Raw genomic sequence first — 19,649 nt, forward strand, 5'->3', positions numbered from 1 at the left:
CATTGCCCCCCAGTAGCTCAAATTATATTTGCTTTGCCATGAGGAGCTGGGTCCTTGGTATATCGAGGGCCTAGTTAAGTCAGCTCCCTTACTGCTTTGGCTACCCATCTGGTCTAACACTTGTGTCTCATTTAACCACAAACTTATCAGAGATTGTTTAAAATATAACCATTGGTCTGATATCCCATGGTTATGTTATATAGAGCAGGCCTGCATGCTTATTGGTTTAAAGAATATCTTTGACTATCCGATCTTCATGTGCAAGGACAAAGTGTGGGCCAAGAGCTCTTTTCTAGCTTTAAGACGTTCTGATCGTGATCACAATGAATATTGGACCGTGGAGCACGCTCTTTCATTTTGGTTCAGATCAGGCACAATCTGAACCGGTTGGGCTTCACTTTGGGTCAATATGCTGCAGACAGCATTATTAACGGCCCGTGTGAATGCACCTCAAAACAGATGTTGCTGCATTTGACATTCCTTTGTAGATTCTATGTATTTTATACCAAAAGGTTATTCATTCCTATTTTAAAATCGAGAAATTTTAGAAGCTGTATGCCACTTATAAGTTTTTTCCAGCTACTAAGTGAGGATGAGGTTTGCTCGGCAGTAGGCTGCTTGTGAAAATGTAGTGTACGATGCCGCAGTTCTATGTGTGAATAATCGACATGTAACTAGGCGTTTTTATGCATTTTTAAATCTCTGTGTTTTTACATGTGCTTTTATGAATTTCTGAGTTATAATCACTTAAAGCTTTATGATGATGACGTTAAATGTGCACAATGCACTCATCAAGTGATCTGAATGTAACAACAGACTCTCATCAACCACAGAACTCTCTATGGTCCACCTACACGATGAGAGAGAGAATGTACATTTTCAATAATTACCTTAACCTCAGTTTAGTCGAAGACAGAATAGTAGAGGGATTAGCCATCTCCTTAACAACAATACCTAATGCCCCAGTACTGAAAAGTAACCGAATCTACAGGAATATCTATGCTTTTTTAGAGTGAAGTTTATATTCTGGTAAAAGGACCTTACTTGTCCCTCCAACATGTATGAGGCCAAACGCCCATACAATGTCCCTAAGGGCTACCTTTAACAATGATTTGTATTTGTAGGGCATGATAGGTCTGTGAATGATAATATTTAAAATGATATTCAAATCCCCTGCAATCACATAGGGTAGGAGGAAATCCATTGGCTTATACAGAAAAGTCAGAAATGTCTTAGGGTCATCAGTAAATGAAAAGATGCCAATATACATCTCATATGCCAAGCTCTAACTTGCGCAGTAGCCTATCTCCCCTCATGGTCAGCTCACGTCTCATCAACAACATCAAAACAGAGGATGCAGGTACTAATATAGCCACCTACTTGGTGTTTCAGGATTGTGACAAGCAAATTACTGCCTTAATCCACCCAGGGGAAAAATGTATTCTAATTTCTAATTCAAATAAATATGTCTCCTGCACCAAGATAAAATCGAATTTCTATTCATATAAATATTGAATGACTCCAGCTCTATTTAGCCTGCCCCTCAATCCATGACAAATTACAATTCTTTTAAAAAAGCACTAATTATTAATCTTAATCCTTGTGAGTTCTCTAATAGGCGTTTAAACTTTGCCCTGAGAGGACACATGAAGATTTTTTTCTGCTTTCCCCTGTAATGCTCCCACAGGCATAGCGGCCCTCGAAAACCACAACTCACCCACTCCCCTACACTTCCTTGGAAGATTTCCCAAACAGGACGCTTTTTAAAAAAAACAGCAATGAGTCTCTTTAAAGAACACAGGCTGCAATAAATAAAAGTTTCTCATTTGGTAATGCAGACACAGGGATGGTGGTATGCTAGGCCTCCGTCCATGTGTTTGTATCCAATCACAGGAGGGACAAATAGTGACTAGCCTAAATATTATTCACTAGGCACGTCATTCTGTGACCCGCTGCAGTTTGGGATTTTGCAATACAACCTTATAATACATATGTCGTCTTGCAAAGTCAAAGACTGGTCGCAAAAATCAGTTTGCAAGTTGAGGATTTTTTTTGCCACAAGTCTTCTAGTACATACAACTCCAAGTTTTTTATCCACTTTACTGCAAGATGCTGAATCCCTTTCTGATAACTATCACAACTATTGTATTTGACCATAACACATCTGCAAAACAATCAAAGTGAGTCTGTCTGAGCTAATGGTTGGAATTATGTCCCCGCCATCATTCTCTGTGGACCTCTCTGCTCGGCATGGAACCGTCCTTTTAGATTGTTTTGTGCCTCTTGTTCCATACCTTTCCCTGCCACTTCTTCCAACACATCATATCTGTTTAGGAATGAAACATCGGAGAGTATCAGCTTTAAAGTTTGCATTTGTTCTTGTTAGAAATGGGGTCTTTGGTTGACAGTCAGGTTGCCCCCTGTTCAAGCAAGGACCCTCACTCTAGTCAGGGTAACAGAGAATCACCCTCAGCTAACCCCTGTTTCAGAGTGCTAGGTGTAAAGTATTTATACCAACACACACAGTAACTTAATGAAAACACTACAAAATGGCACAACACAGGTTTAGAAATATAGGAAATATTTATCTAAACAAAACAAGACCAAAACGACAAAAATCCGACATACACAAGTCAAGTTATGAATTTTTGAAGATTAAAGTAAAAAATAGCGCTTAAAAACACAAAATGCTTCGATGAGATGTTAACATGGCGTAGTGATGGAGTCGTTCCCAACTATCCAACACCAGTGGCGCCGGCTACGGAGTCACGCGGAGCCTCAGGTACAGTACCTTTGGTGAAGAGTGAAAACAAGCCGATGCGCAAAGTCGGGGATCTGTGCAAAACTTTGAATCCACGCACTTCGAGCGGCGTTGGTCACGACGTGGTGCGGCGACTTCCACGGAGTCGCAGACTTCGGCGGGGCTGCAGTGGTATCGGGCCTGCGAAGGTCATCGCGTTCCAGCAAAGATCACGGAGTAGGTTGCATACGGCATTACCAGATTCAGCAGCGGCGTCGGTCCGGAGTCGTCTGAAGTCGATTTTCTTGAATTTTCACCAGCTTTTCCTTTCAAGGGCCCAGGGACTAAATAGGGCACCACTTGTCAGGGCGGGAGTCTCTCCAGAAACTCCAGGTGCTGGCAGAGAGAAGTCTTTGCTGTCCCTGAGACTTCAAACAACAGGAGGCAAGCTCTAAATCAAGCCCTTGGAGATTTCTTCGTCTGGTTTCTCAGAGCCAGCATGTAACTGAATACATCCTGGGGGGGAGGTTATCAGGAGCTTTCTCCAAAGCTTCCTTAACCAGACTCAAAGGTCCCCTCACAGGGTGGCCATAAATCAGCTCAAAGGGACTAAACCCAAGTCCCTTTTAAGGCACCTCCCTGTAGGCGAACAAAAGACATGGCAAGAGGATGTCCCACTTCTGTATCAAGGGCTCTGACAGGCCCATGATCATGCCTTTCAAGGTGCAGTTGAATCTCTCAACCAGACCATTACTTTGGGGGTGATAAGGGGTGGTGAAACTGTAGGTTACTGCACACTCCTTCCACAGAAACTTCATACACATGGATATGAAGTTGGTACCCCTATCAGATTCCACTTCCTTAGGGAACCCCATGCGGGTAAAAAACCCCATCAACGCACGACTCCCCAAAGGGGAAGTGATTGATCTCAAACTAATGGCTTCTGAGTACCGGGTGGCATGATCCACCAATACCAGGATTAACCTGTTGCCCATGGCTGTCTTAGGATCCAGAGGCCCCACGATGTCAATGCCTACCCTCTCAAAGGGAGTACTGACTACAGGCAAAGGCTGGAAGGGAGCCTTACATTTCCTCCCACTCTTGCCACTTGTGTGACAAGTCTGACAAGACCTGCAATGTGCATCTGAGTGCCTGGGAATTAGGGGCCAGTAAAAGTGGATGACAAGCCTTTCAAAGGCCTCATCCTACCCCAAATGTCCAGCTAAAGGCACATCATGAGCCAACCCAAGTAGGAAGGCCCTGAAGCACTGAGGTACCACCAGCACATGGGCTGACCCAGACTCAGGAACCTTAGGCTCGCTGTACAGGAGGTCATCCTACCAATAGATCAGATGTGATCCTGGCTCCTTGCCAGCTGCCTGGTCTGCAGCCTGCTGCCGCAAACCCTCCAAAGTAGGGCATGTCTTCTGTGCTGCACAGAATGCTTCCCTGGTGGGCCCCCCTTCCTGCTGCCACTGCGACAGCTCAGGGACCTCCCCAGTTCAGCCACCTGTTCCCCTGTAGGCTCCGGAGCATCACCCTCAGGCTCCGCCTCATCCTGGTCCGTGGGAACTTCTAGGGCTGGTTTCCCGCGCCCCCTGCCCTTCCTCTTCTTGGCAGTCCAATGGCCCACTGTTTCAGGCTCCAGGGGCTCTTGATTACTCAGGCTGCCATTGACCGTGTGGATACGCATACCCACCCAGGCAGACCCAACATCTCCAAGTGAGACCTGTGTTCCACCTCCTTCCAAGGGGAATCCTCCAGGTCATTGCCTAGCAAACAATCAACAGGCATGGTTGGACTCACAGCTACCTTCAAGGAACCTGAGACCCCTCCCCATTCAAAGGGAACCTGGGCCACTCTGCACAGGCGCTCTGAGTTGTCCACTGCAACTACTTGGTGAAGTACCTGGGGATCTATCTGCTCTTCAGACACCAGCTGACTCCTCACTGTAGGCACACTGGCTCCTGTGTCTCTCAGAGCCTCCACCCTCTGTCCATTGATGGTCACCCACTGCCTGTACTTCTTAGTGTTTTCAGGCACTGGGGTTCTCTGGACCATCTCACTGTCCCCTAGTGAGACAAGGGTCATCTCAGCTGGTTCCCACTCACCTGAAACCAACTCCTCCCCAAGCGCTACAGTGGCTAAACCCTGGGATGGCGCACCAGTGAGTGCTTTGTACTTTTGGGGCATTTGGGGTCCCCCCTCACATGACTCACCTGGTCACATACATAGCACTTATGTGGGAGACCACCTGCCACTGGCTTCCCTTTGGAGAGCCCGGGCTTCTTTTCACTGGGGGGTTGGGAATCCTTTCCCTGGGAATCAGCTTGGGGTCCTTTAGAGAACTCACCTTTACCCCCCATTTTCTTCTGAGAGGGACCCTGCCTACCCTTGGCGTGGTCTCCCCCATACCTCTTCTGGACCCTGGTGCTCTCCCATCGGTCTGCTTCCTGAGCAAGCTTCCTGGAGTCAATCAGCATGCTGTCAATCAGGTGCTGGCGCAGCTCTGGAAAACATAAACTGTACAAGTGCTCCCAAGCAATCAAATTGTAAAGCCCCTCATACGTAGTTACCTTACTGCCCTTCACCCAACCATCCAGTGACCTGCAATAAGAATCAACACATTCCAACCATGTTTGGGATTCCTTCTTCTTGTAGGATCTAAACTAATCCTTGTACTGCTCTGGGGTAAGGCCATACCTTGTAAGCAAGGCATCCTTCATGCTAGAGTAGGTGAGATTCTGAGCATCCCTTAAGGCTGTCAGTGTATCCCTCCCCTCTACCTCAAAGTGCTTCCACAGACCCGCCCCCCCAATGACCTTCAGGGACCAGATTCATATGATATGGAGAGCAGTCTCATACCCCTTAAACCACAAGTATATGTCGTCCTCCCTTTTATAATCCTTCACAAGATCTTTAGGAATGTGCACCCTCCTTTCAGGCTGCACTGTGATGTGGCTGCCACCATCTCTACTAGACTGGCTCCTCTGATCCAGCTCCCTCAAGCTGAGCTCATGAGCCAACAGCAACTTTTTCTCTTCAATGGCCATCCTCATTTTCTCCAGCTCCTTCTGGTGCTCCCTGTCTGCCTGTCTGTCCTGCAATTCCTCAGGGGTCAGACCCTTAGATGAGACACTGCTACCTGCCCTGGAGACCCTCTCCCTGAACATAACAGGCCCACCCACAATCCCATTGTGTATGGACTGCACATCCTCCTCCTCATCTTCTTCACTCTCTGTGTGCCCCTCAGTGCTCTTGGCTGTCACCCAGGCCCTCAGTGCCTTTTGCAGCTCCTCCTTCTTGGATGAGCTCTTAATGGGACAGTCAAAACCTTTACAGAACTGCTTTAGCTGAGCCTTGGTATAGCTATCCAATTTCTCCAGGTCAAAAGCAGCTCCAACTGATGCATCTCCAGATTGAGACATGATGAAAAGTCAACAAACATGCAACGTTCCAAAAAGCAGAAAAGTTCCCAAATGAAGTTCAGAAGTCAACCAAAGATTACCACAAAAATGTATGTAGAGAAAAATCCTAGCAAAAGAGAAAAAATCAAAGATCACCAAGCAAGCAGTATATGGTCACGTAGTGGTCTGCACTCAAAACAGTAGTGTACACTTAACTGCTGTATGTCAAGTAAAAATACAAGTCCAAATCCCAACCGCTGATCACCAGTTTTAGAAATGGGGGTTTTGGTTGACAGTCAGGTTACCCCCTGTTCAAGCAAGGACCCACACTCTAGTCAGGGTAAAAGAGAATCACCCTCAGCTAACACCTGCTTACCCCCTTGGTAGCTTGGCAGAGCAGTAGGCTTAACTTAAGAGTGCTAGGTGTAAAGTATTTGTACCAACACACACAGTAACTTAATGAAAACACTACAAAATGACACAACACAGGTTTAGAAAAATAGGAAATATTTATCTAAACAAAACAAGACCAAAATGACAAAAATCAGACATACACAAGTCAAGTTATGAATTTTTAAAGATTAAATTAAAAAATAGCGCTTAAAAACACAAAATGCGTCGATGAGCTGTTAACACGGTGTCGTGATGGAGTCGTTCCCAACAATCTGACACCAGCGGCACTGGCCACGGAGTCACGCGGAGCCCCAGGTACAGTACCTTTGGTGAAGAGTGAAAACAAGCTGATGCGCGAAGACGGGGATTGCGGCGTCTGTGCGAAACGTTGAATCTGCGTACTTTGAGCGGCGTCGGTCATGACGTGGTGCGGCGACTTCCACCGAGTCGCGGACTTCGGCGGGGCTGCAGTGGTGTCGGGCCTGCGAAGGGCGTCGCGTTCCAGTGAAGATCACAGAGTCGGTTGCAGGCAGCGTCACTGGATTCAGCAGTGGCGTCGGTCCGGAGTCGTCTGAAGTTGATTTTCTTGAATTTTCACCAGCTTTTCCTTTCAAGGGCCCAGGGGCTGGATAGGGCACCACTTGTCAGGGCAGGAGTCTCTCCAGAAACTCCAGGTGCTGGCAGAGAGGGGTCTTTGCTGTCCCTGAGACTTCAAACAACAGGAGGCAAGCTCTAAATCAAGCCCTTGGAGATTTCTTCGCAAGATGGAAGGCACACAAAGTCAAGTCTTTGCCCTCTTACTTTGTCAGAAGCAGCAACTGCAGGAAAGCTCCACAAAGCACAGTCACAGGCAGGAAAGTTCTTCTTACTCAGCTCTTCAGCTCTTCTCCAGGCAGAGATTCCTCTTGTTTTCAGAAGTGTTCTAAAGTCTGTGGTCTGTGGTCCCTTCTTATATCCAATTTCTCCTTTGAAGTAGGCCTATTTCAAAGTAAAGTCTCTTTTGAATGTGAAATCCTGCCTTGCCCAGGCCAGGCCCCAGACACTCACCAGCGGAGCGGGTTGGAGACTGCATTGTGTGAGGGCAGGCAGAGCCCTTTCAGGTGTGAGTGACCACTCCTCCTCTCCCTCCTAGCACAGATGGCTCATCAGGAAATGCAGAATACACCCCAGCTCCCTTTGTGTCACTGTCTAGTGTGAGGTGTAACCAGCCCAACTGTCAAACTGATCCAGACAGGGAATCCACAAACAGGCAGAGTCACAGAAATGGTATAAGCGAGAAAATGCTCACTTTCTAAAAGTGGCATTTTCAAACACACAATCTTAAAATCAACTTTATTAAAAGATGTATTTTTAAATTATGAGGTCAGAGACCCCAAACTCCACATGTCCATCCACTCCCAAAATGAATCTACTCTTTATGAGATGGACAGGCCTTGCAACAGTGAAAAGCGAATTTAGCAATGTTTCACTGTTAGGACATATAAAACACATTACTAGGGGCCTCATTACAACCTTGGCGGGCGGCCACCACTGCCCGCCAAGGTTTAACCGTTGTGCGGCCGCCAATGCGGCCGCACTCCCGCCGGCCCCATTTTGACATCCCGGCTGGGCCGGCGGGCAGAAACAGAGTTTCCGCCCGCCGGCCCAGCGGGCTTTGTCAGCCGCAACATGGGAGCCGGCTCCTAATGAAGCCGGCGGTGTTGTGGCCGTGCGACGGGTGCAGCTGCACCCGTCGCGCTTTTCACTGTCTGCTCTGCAGACAGTGAAAAGCAGTGTGGGGCTGTGCCTGGGGGCCACTGCACCCTGCCCATGGGGCTACCTAGGGCCTACCTTAGGGGTGCCTTACATGTAAGAAAAGGGAAGGTTTAGGCCTGGCAAGTGGGTACGCTTGCCAAGTCGAATTTACAGTTAAAACTGCACACACAGACACTGCAGTGGCAGGTCTGAGACATGATTACTGGGTTACTTGTGTGGGTGGCAAAACCAGTGCTGCAGGCCCAGAACTAGCATTTGATTTACAGGCCCTGGCACCTCCAGTGCACTTTACTAGGGACTTACTAGTAAATCAAATATGCCAATCATGGATAAGCCAATTACATACACATTTTGTAAAGGAGCACTTGCACTGTAGCACTGGTTAGCAGTGGTAAAGTGCCCAGAGTTACAAAAACAGCAAAATCAGAGTCCAGCATACATCAACAACCTGGGGAACAGAAGCAAAAAGTTAAGGGAGACCACGGCAAGGATGAAAAGTCAATCAGTTCTGTCATCTTTCCTTTAGCTAAACACATATTTTCTAATAGAGATGACATAATTGAAGCTGCACCTGAATTCTTTGGATAGGCTGCTTGAGTGTTTATTTATAGCATGCTCCATTTCAGCTTAAGTACCTGTAGCCATTTGTTTATTTTCAGAAGGCAAAGGCCCCTCGAGCTTACCCTGTCTTAAATGAAGACCAGTCTTTGAATGGGCAGAAATACTCATCCTCAATAGTCCTGCAGACTTTCTTCCCCTACTTGTAGTCCCTCCTTGCTTGGGGCACACAACTACAACCGGATCTTCTTGAGGACAATCTTTTCAGAAATGAAAGATTGGTGTTCCTTTTTTCAGGGCTACCTTTCCTTTGCTGGATCTATTGAGATTTTGAAACAAAAGCAGCCATCTTATTCCACCTTCCTGTATTTTCATCCTTTTACTGTTTACCTAGATTTAGGAATGCTGTAATAAATTATCCACTGGCACTCTTCCCTGTTTTCCCCTTACTCCAAAATCATTCATGCAGATTTAAATATTTCCAGGGTCACTAGGGAAATCAGAGGTTTTCTGAGCATGATGGGGCAGCATCTGCTTTGATTCTGTAATGCTGTTCAGGCTGAGGCAGGTTCCTCTTCGCTACCTTCTCTAGGCAGAACCCGTATGCATTGACCTCCTGTTACATCCACAACTTCAGCATTCCCAGGCGGCCATATTCTTCACTCATCCTTCCAGGTGGCATCCACTGACTGCCCAGCCTGCTGCCTCCAATCTGCCACTTGCTCCCACCTGGAAGTGTAAGAAGCAGGAGAAATCCATGCCAGCTCAACACAGTAACCATTACAAACTAGAGAGGCTATTGAAAATTTAAGTAATGCCATTAGATAGAAAATTCTGAGTATTTCCGAGAACCAGCAGGAGCTTCCAACTGATGTCTCATCCAGCCATGATGTTACCAATCTTTTGCATGTGTATACGAGCCTTGCTTGTACACAAAAACATTACTTTGTTAATTTTATTTCAAATTAAAGTGTACCCACATTCAGAGAAATTGTAGCCCTTTGTAATCAATGGTGTGCCTCCTTCAATGTCTGCTCTGAGCAGGCATTAAAAGTGCCAAAATAAATGACACAAAGAAATCTATTAGATGTCTTTGCACCATTTTTTCGTCCCATGTAACGTGGGAACGCCCCATTTGCATACATAATGCCTGGCACAGGCATAATGTAGTGCAAGGGTTACAAAGTGGCACAATGCATGCATTGCGCCACTTTGTAAATATGACATGGGTATTTTGGCCTCGTTGGACCACATCAGTGTAAAAAAAATTATGCTAATGTGGTGCAAAGAGGCGATAGGGGTTCTTAAATGTGTCCCCAGATCTCTTAGAAATCTGTTATTCTTCACTGGATCAATCTTCACACTCATATCTATAAATAAGACTAAAGTGAAATGGAATTGCTGACCTACAGCATTCCTTGTCACATCTGAATGGAGCTCAGGTCCATGTCAATAATATGTAAAAGACCACTCACGGCCACCTTACTTCATTGACTTTGTTTTTCAGATACTGACGGAAATGGCTTCATTAGCCCCAGTGAACTCAATGACCTGTTCAAAGCAGCAAATTTGCCTCTTCCAGGATACAGAGTGAGAGAAATCATTGAGAATCTGATGGCAACAGGCGATCAAAACAATGATGGCAGAATTAGCTTTGATGAATTTACTGCTGTAAGTGTTAATTTTCTGTCCAAGATGAATTAGAAGTTTGGGTTAGCTGCATAAAATGTCTGAACCCTTGTTCCTTTCTCTTCACTCTTTTTCCATCCCGGACAATCTTGCCTTTTCTTCTTGGCTACACTCTTAAATATTGAGTTTTAAGAAAATACTATTCTGCTGCAAAAATATCAATAATTAAAATGTCTGTATGAAAAAGCAGTTGCATCGCGTAAAACGTTTTTGTGATGTTCTTTTCTTGAATTAAGTTTTGTTGATAGTCCAAAAACCTCCGTGATAAGGAGATATCATGAAAACATATTTTGGATACCACTTTGGCCAACGATAATGTCAGCAGTTTTAATCACGGATAAGCAATGCTTTGTAACAATGTGCTGATACTGGTTAGATCTTGAGATAACTTACAAGCCCTTTCAAAGCGAGATAAAAGTGTTGTTTCCCAAGAGGTACGAGTTGGACGGCATTCATTCAAAAGGACCAAGGTAGAGTATTTCTGGTCCCACAGATCAGAGCATTAAAACGTGGTGGCATAAAGTAAACAAAAACTGTAGAATGCAAATAAGGACAGGGGTTGAGGAAATGTATGGAGACGTTAGAACATCGGGGAAGCAGTGGGAATTATGACAATCATACAGACCTGAAAATGAATGTGAAAAGAGCTAAACGCCTCCTGTATAGTATGGAGGTGAGGGGAAATGGAATTCTCCACCAGGGAAACTATTTTCCTGATGGATAATTTATATGTGCTAATGCACATTTCCACCAGTCTAAAACCTGAGTATTACCAACTCTGCAGATAGTCCCCAAACATAACTGCAGGGCAGCAAGAGTACTCAATGAAGACGTGCATGGATTCCCTTGAGTACTCCCAAGGATTGTGATGGATTCTGAAAAATCAGAATTCTATGCAGAATGAAGAACCTACGATGAGCAGACGTAAACTATGAAAGGCCCTTTCAGATCGGTAGCACCGCTCGGCAGGTTGCTGTCCACCTTTTTGTAATCACGCTTGTGTGTTTTTAAAGGTATTTCAAGGGCTGAAAAGCTCAGACGTCGCCAAAACATTCCGCAAGGCAATCAACAAGAAGGAAGGAATTTGTGCAATTGGTGGAACTTCCCAACAGTCCAGTGTCGGGACCCAACATTCCTATTCAGGTAAATCACCTTTATGATGCGCAGAGTCCAAAAATGCAAGCTCTATCAGTTTGAAACTAAAAAACTGAAAAAAACTCATGTCGAAATCAAACATAACTAACGAGAAACAAGGAGTTCATAAATAACAGTGCTACACTTCGAGGAGGCAGAAGCAAACAATCTTGCTATTCAGTTTCTAAAAATAACGCATATTGTCGATATAAATTACTCTTCTAGATGCAACTTACATTTTGTTGCCCCTAGGGGAGCGGCCTGTTTTAGCAGCGTTATATTGAGGGTCATCTTGGTTGATGTTGATATGACTGTTCCCTGCTAAACTCCGGTTAATGCAGATGTTTCTGTTGGTCTTAGGAAGATGACCATTGTAGTTGACCATGGGCATTAATTAGGGGTAGCCAGAAGTGGGAACTGCTGACGCTGATTTGCTCTATGGTACACTGGCACTGCCCTTTCTCCTTCTGATATCAGGGAGAGGCCTGCTTTGTTTTCATTCCTTTTCCTTCGCACAGCTAATCAGCAGAAACATGAAACTATTGAGGGGTAAATGCTGCAACAACAGGCCACTTCTGTGATGTCACTGGTGACCAAAGAGTGCATAATGTCAGTTTCACTACCCCTGGCTTTTTGGCGAATCAGCATCCATGTTGTTGACTTACAGAAGGCTTATTTGCATGAGGATTCCTTTCAGTTTTTAGACAATTTATCTCAGAGGTATTTAACTGGGAAATAAAAGCTATGATAGAAAGACACAGAATTACAACAGAACCTGGTCACAATAAAGAGTTCCGGTTCAGTGGAAAGCTATACCATTTAGGAATAATTTAAGGAAAGGGAAGAGTCACCTATGCTGAGATTAAGCAGTCATATTAATGTGGACATGAATTTATCAGAAGTGCGTCTATAGCTGCGTCAGGAGTATGTGTTGTATTCTGCATACTCTGAACCTAAAAAGCACAGGGTTGGAAAACAAGAGTTTTGATTTTTGAAACTGATGTTTTTCCAAATATAAGATTTTTAAGCTTTACTTGAACATTAGCCTTTGTTTACAGCCAGTTACTTTTATATGCTTTGCAAATGCTGAAGTGGTGCGGGTGCAAGTTCTACCGTTGCCATCACAAACAAAAGGAGAATGTATGTTAGATTAACTTTATGATCATCAGAAACGACAGCACACATGTAGTGGATCAAAATGAAGGCCTAGTACTTTTCTGGGTATATTCCATTCCATTCACTTAAGCTCATTCGTGCTGTCAGAGTTGAGCCAAACATATTTTATTAAACCGAGGCCTTGCCCCAAAGGGGACAGTCCATCTCGAACTGCAAGGCAGTGGGGTGTACAGATAAGATAAAAATAAAAAATGTGCTACCCGGAGGCATTTCCAATGGACATGATTAATTATATAATCTTCATACATAACCTTTTATTTGTGAATTTAGGAAAACCACTCCTTAAATAGGTTCTCAATCTGCTCCTCAGTGATGAGGCCCATAATGGGCATGGACAGAAGGCTAGACAGAGGAATGTGCTGTAGCTATATTTAATTCAGCGATCCCCTCCAATCACTTATTTAGTTCAGGACCAGTGAACAGAATAAAGGAAGGATTACCTGTTTCGCAGATGATTAAAGTCTTGGTAACAATACAAAAATGTGATGCACATTTCATAGCAGCCTTTGGACTCTGCTATTTTGCCAGTTCTCAGCAAAAACAACTTAAAAAACAAGTATAATGTATTGAAATGTTTGTGACTCCTCTAGCGCTATGTAGAAATAAGCAGTGTATTGTGTTCCATGTTAAATCAATCATTGCACAAATATTTTGCAAATATGAGGACTTCCAAATATAAACCGCCAACATCTGGAACATACATAAATACTGCTCCACAAAAATTTCGACCCATATTTAATTCTTAAATCCAGCTAAAGTCACTTACCACACACCTCAGGTTTGGATTAGGTTGCAATTCTAGCTAGAGGCTCAGCATATTTGGATGAAAATTCTTCGTACTCGGTCGCTGTCGTCAAATTATGCTGATAGAGGAGAAAAGACATTCAGTAGGCCAATGTGGTGGTGAGGACATCTCCCTCATCACCAAAAATACATGGGTTGGAGAAAAGCCACAAAAACTCTCACCTCCCCAACCGAAAGAAACAAATAACGACGAAGTAAAAAATTAGTTATTTTTTGTATCAATATAATTTGTGATATCATGATATAGGACCATATCGTCACAGTGTTTTGTATTCAATATTATGCAACTTCCTAAATTAGTCAAATAAAATTCACTCAGCCCAAAATGTCCACAAAATATTATCGTAACAAAAATTCTTAACCACAAATAATGGATGGCAGGATATTGTAAATTTGGAAAGGAAAGAATTCGGCCAAAGAAAAACTTGCAAAAAAGTCTAATTTATTAGATCTACTTGTTTTGGTTTTCCCAAATTGAATTCGCAAGTTATGCTACAACCGTAGTATGAGTTAAGTCATTCGGCAATCTTCACATATTTTCTTGAAAACAGAATGCTGCAAAAATATTTGTGCACAATACAGGTATTGTTTAATTTACAGAGGAAGAAAAATATGCCTTTGTCAACTGGATCAACAAAGCCCTGGAGAAAGATCCCGACTGCAAGCACGTCATTCCAATGGATCCCGATGCGGACGACCTTTTCACAGCTGTCGGCGATGGGATTGTACTTTGGTAAACAATACTTATTCTCTAGTTTTTCTACTTTTTTAAATACATTTTTAGTTCGAATTGGGAAATATGAACCTGGTTGTGTAGATTAATTACAAATGAATGACAGTGAGTTGTATTCTGAGAGCTGAGATTTTGATCACTGGATGTAGCAACAATGGCACCTTCTTACCTATAATGGTGAAAAACAATGTGGTTGTGAACACGAGTGCAACAGACTTCAATTTGTTTTGTGCTGCATTCACCAACCTTGAACAAGTTGTTTCGAAGTCTGAGCTTCCCTTCAAAACTTTAGGGTCCGAAAGCTGGTGGGGAAGAGGTGGTAAGGCTTATCAAATTACAATATGGCTGGTAAAAAGAAAAGCCCGCGTTTTTTCTCCTATGATATACAAACTTAAAGCAACAGATACTTCTGAAATGATTTCTTCCTATGTTACAGAGCTATCGGTTCTTTGCATTGGTGGTCCTCCACAGGCGATCAGAGCTTTCTGGGCAAGAGACAGATCATCCAAGGGACCACTACCTGCCCTGAAAAAATACCGAAACGAAAGGTTTCGTTTTTTTTTTTTAAGTGCATCTCGTTTTTCTTTAAGGAAATCGGGCTACACTTAAAAAAAAAAAAACTGCTTTATTTAAAAGCAGTCACAAACATGGAGGTCTGCTGACTACAGCAGGCCTCCATGTTTGCGAGTGCCTATAGTCGGTATGGGGCCGCAATTTGCGACCAACCTCATTAATATTAATGAGGTGGGTCTCTGCGACCCCATACCGACTCGCAGACGGTGTCTGAGACACCGTTCTGCATTGCAAATTGCAACTTGCAATTTGCGAGTCGGAAGGACTCGCAAATTGCAAGTCGCAATTTGCAATTTTCCTACATCTGGCCCAAAGACTCATGGTTCATGAACTGGCTCATCCCTGGTGAAAACACATTTTATGTGGTAATGTGTGGGCAAGGACAGCCCACCTTCACCAGTGTGGGCGCAGGGCAAACTCCAGAGGGACAGAAAATATTTTTTACTCCAAAGAAATGGTCATCATTTTGATGCGAGTTTTGGAAACTGGATGGCCTAATTTCCAAAATGCTACACACATTGCTGAAAATCATTTAATTTTTTTGGCTCGAGGTCACAAGAGTGGTGTGTTTTGGGCAGCACTAAATTTGTGAAGCTAACAGTAGATGGGGAATTTAAGGTACCTGGGGCCAGATGTACGAAGCTTTTTGCATGCCGCAAACAGCTAAATTCACTGTTTGCGGCATGCAAAAAGCACATTGCGATGCTCATTCCCATTTTGCGAGTCGGTAACCTGGTTACCGACTCGCAAAATGGGAATGCGACTTGCAAATAGGAAGGGGTGTTCCCCTTCCTATTTGCGATTCACATCGCGATGTAAAATTGCTTTGTGACCGCGGTCGCAAAGCAATTCGCAGTTAGCACCCATTTCAAATGGGTGCTAATCCATTCGCAAAAGGGAAGCGGTCCCCATGGGACCCCTTCCCCTTTGTGAATGGCCCTGAAAACATTTTTTCAGAGCAGGCAGTGGTCCTATGGACCACTGCCTGCTCTGAAAAAATGAAACACAAACGTTTCATTTTTTCGTTTGTGTTGCAACTCGTTTTCCTTTAAGAAAAACGGGCTGCAATACAAAAAAAACCCTGCTTTATTGAAAAGCAGTCACAGACATGGTGGTCTGCTGTCTCCAGCAGGCCACCATCCCTGTGAGTGCTGCGAATCGGAAGGGGGTCGCAAATTGCGACCCACCTCATTAATATTAATGAGGTGGGTCTTTGCGACCCCCTTGTGATTCGCTGATGGTGTCAGGGACACCATCCTGCATCCGGGTTTGCGACTTTTACAAATTGCGAGTCGCTCAGACTCGCAATTTGCAAGTCGCAAACTCGGAATTTCCTACATCTGGCCCCAGTTCACTAAATAGAAAACATAAACATATGAGCGGTGATTTACATTACTTAGGAAATGTACTTTTAAGTTTATTTCTCAATTCACAAACATTCCCAGGTACAGGTTTCCAGTCATACCACTGTACTTCCTGTGCTGAATTCTACATAGTGTAGAGGGAGAATGAAGCCCATTGTGCAAATACACCTTATTAACTCCACAGGGAACCATTTTTCCCAAAAGAAAAAGGCTTTCCTGTACCCACCTGCCAAATGTGGAGGTGATTGACTCATCTTCTGTTGGAAAATGGGTTACTGGTAAGGGCAGGTAAGTAACTCCACTTAGCAATAGGCCACTAAACTCCACTTAGGTCCAGTTAGGTAAATTAAACCCAGCTCAACCCTTGGTAGCTTGGCAACGAGGGTCAAGGTTTAACTTGGGAGACAAAGCGTAAAGCATTCAAATATCACAAAACAGTAATTAAATAAAACACAGGAAACAGTTTAAAAATCAAAAACCAATTTATAAAAATAGGAAATAGTTTTAGCTTTAAAATGACATCACAACGAATACAATCGGATAAAGGGAACCGGAGATATGAATTTTTAAAGAATTAATGCTTTTTAGCGCTTAGAAACTAATAGCACCAATCTGGTCATCTGGTCGCACCTCGAGCGAGGCAAAGTCAAAGTTTAAGGCTGACCGCGATGGGGCCCTGCTCGGCTACAGCCCGCGGGAGGCCTTGGTCAAACGTTTATCTTCAGACTTAGGCCCATATTTATAATTTTTTAGCACTGCATTTGCACCGTTTTTTTTAAGCAAAAACGGCGCAAACGTACAAAATACGATTGTATTTTGCAAGTTTGCGCCAATTTTGCGTCAGAAAATTACGCAAATGCAGCGCAAAAAAAGTATAAATATGGGCTTTAGTCGTTTTCTTGAAGATTTCCAAGTCGCCAGTCCAATCCGACCCTACTGGAACTCTTCCTTGGATATGCATCGTGGGAGCCCTCGATGAAGATTTTTACCTTCGGACTCAGTCATTTTTTTAGATGAAAACCCTTCGATCGGGGCAAACTTGAATCTTGATCCGACATCCTTGGAGCCCTCTTCGGATACACTGCCTGGGAGCTCCCGATCAACTTTCTACATACAGGCTTAGTCACTTTTTAGAAGATTTTCTTTACCGGGACGAACCTGAAAGTCAGACCGGGTCGCGGTGGAGGCAAGCCGGCTAGAGTTGCTGTGGCGGGTTGGTCCCTTTATGGAGCTTTTTTCCAAAAAGTTCTCCAAACTCCTCCAAGCTTCTGGATCTTCTCCCAGGTGTTCTTTTACGGTTCTTTTGAGGTCCACTGCTCACCTCAAGGTTCCAGAAGCTCTGAGATGCTCTTTTACGGTGCAAACTACAACTACCAGAATGCACCTGGCGCAAACTCCAATTTGGCCACTGGACAGTGGCCAGCTGGTCAGTTTGTTCAGGAGCTGATGCAGGGGACTCTGGTTAGCAATTTTTCACCTGTGGCAAACAGGGAGTCCTTCCTTGAACCAGTTGAAGCCAGGCGAAGTCCTTCTTGTGGTGAAGCCCAAGTGTGCAGCTGGTGCAGTCCTCTAGAGTGCAGTGTCCAGGTGCAGGTCAGGGGTCCATGTCCTTGTAGGTCCTTGTAGGGATTTGAGGTGTAGGTGCAGGTCTGCCAGTTTTATCCTTGCTCCTGTGTGAAAAAGAGGGGGGTCCTAGTTCTCCAAACAGGTGCAGGGTCCGTCCCCCTATGATGGCCACTTCCTGGGAAGTGTGGCAAAAATCAATCCCAGGGAGAAACATTCCTCAGAAATCCAACATGGCTGAAAATGATTTTTGGAGGTTACATCTGGCTGAGCCCACCCACCGGTGTGGCTAAAAATCCTAAATATACCCCTCTCCTGCCCTCTCCTAATCTAATCAAGGGGACACCTAATTGTCTGGGTTTGCAGGATGTGAGGGAGGTGCTGGGTTGGCAGCGCTCCCCCTTCCTGCCTCTCCATCAGCTGAGGGACGTTCTCCTTTCCCGGGTACATCACTTTGTGTTCAGCCCAGGCTACTTCACACCTCATCAAGGCAGCCTGGCCAGGCTGCCAGAGGCTGGTCAATCAGAGCAAAGCACTACAGGTCTGAAGTTGGCAATTTTTTAGGTAAAGTTTAAAACTCTTTACTTGAACAAGTTATATTAAATCCAACAATTGTAAGTTGTGGGATTTATAATAACAATTGATTTGATACCAAACGTGAGATATCTGTCACTTAAGGGGACTTTATAAATTAAAATAAAGTCTCCCCCTTCTAGCCTATGGAGGCCATTCACTACAACGAGGGGACACAGAATTTGGCTGTTTTACCTCACCAGGGCTTATAAAACTATTTTTATAAGGACCCTGCTTATAGTTGCATGGCACCCAACCCTAGGGGCACATAGGGCACACCTTAGGGGTGACTTATATGTGAAAGTAAGGTAGTTTGAGACTTTGGAAATACTTTTAATTCCAAAGTCAAATTTGCATGTAACTTTAATATAAAAGCAGCCCGCAGGGCAGGCCTGCCTTTAAAATGATACTGGGCACCTCAGCAGAGCGCCTATGGGTGCACTACCTATGATGGGGTCCCTAAATCTACATGCCCTTACATATACTAGGGACTTATAGGTAGATTAATATTGCCAATTATAATTAGCCTAATTTGCGTATCTACTTTACACAGAGCACTGGCCCTGGGACTGGGAAGCAGTACCCAGGGCACAGCCAAGAGTCAGTAACCACCAGTACTTGTCCAAAAAGTTTGGAGGTGAGCAGGACAAAAATGAGGACTTTCCTACACCTTCTCAACCTGGTGAGGAAGGGAATCTCTGACCATTCCCAGGCTGGAAAGGGGTCAGATCAATCAGAGTTTGTGAATTTCCACAAGTGCATACTTTAATCGGTACGCAAACTTACAAGGTAAACCAAGCCTTATAACATACACCCATCTCCGGCCTGGGAGTAACTAGTGTGGATCCTCCTGGACTCATGGCAGAAATATCTGCAGTAGTAAGCCCAGTTACCCCTGCCAGGAATCCTTCTGTGAATTACTGGCAAGTGTAAATTAGGTAATTTCAGTTTAAGGCCAAAATCCCTGTGTGAATAAGGCACTACATGTTTTTTGGGTTAGGAAATAATCATAAAATCCCTCTAAGTTTTTTTCAGATAATAACTACATATTGATTTAGATTATTTCCCCTTCTACTGAAGAGTTCTCCAGGAATAACTGCATTGGTTTGGATTATCGGATTGGCACCCTTGTATATAGTATTGGAGTTTAACACATTCGGAATGTGAGCTAACTGTTGAATATTTTT

The 19,649-nt window shown here is 44.2% G+C and overlaps 1 protein-coding gene across 2 annotated transcripts in view; it reads left to right on the forward strand.

Moving 5' to 3' along the window:
- The window catches only part of LCP1 (lymphocyte cytosolic protein 1), a 200,284-nt gene that overhangs the window by 73,824 nt on the left and 106,811 nt on the right, over positions 1–19,649 (forward strand). For both annotated transcript variants that reach the window (XM_069205396.1, XM_069205394.1), the window contains 3 exons: positions 10,361–10,524; positions 11,556–11,685; positions 14,257–14,389. In XM_069205396.1, the coding sequence (XP_069061497.1) occupies positions 10,361–10,524; positions 11,556–11,685; positions 14,257–14,389 (427 nt within the window). The remainder of the gene's footprint in view (positions 1–10,360; positions 10,525–11,555; positions 11,686–14,256; positions 14,390–19,649) is intronic.

This window comes from Pleurodeles waltl, chromosome 8, assembly GCF_031143425.1.
Source record: "Pleurodeles waltl isolate 20211129_DDA chromosome 8, aPleWal1.hap1.20221129, whole genome shotgun sequence".
Lineage (NCBI taxonomy): Eukaryota > Metazoa > Chordata > Amphibia > Caudata > Salamandridae > Pleurodeles > Pleurodeles waltl.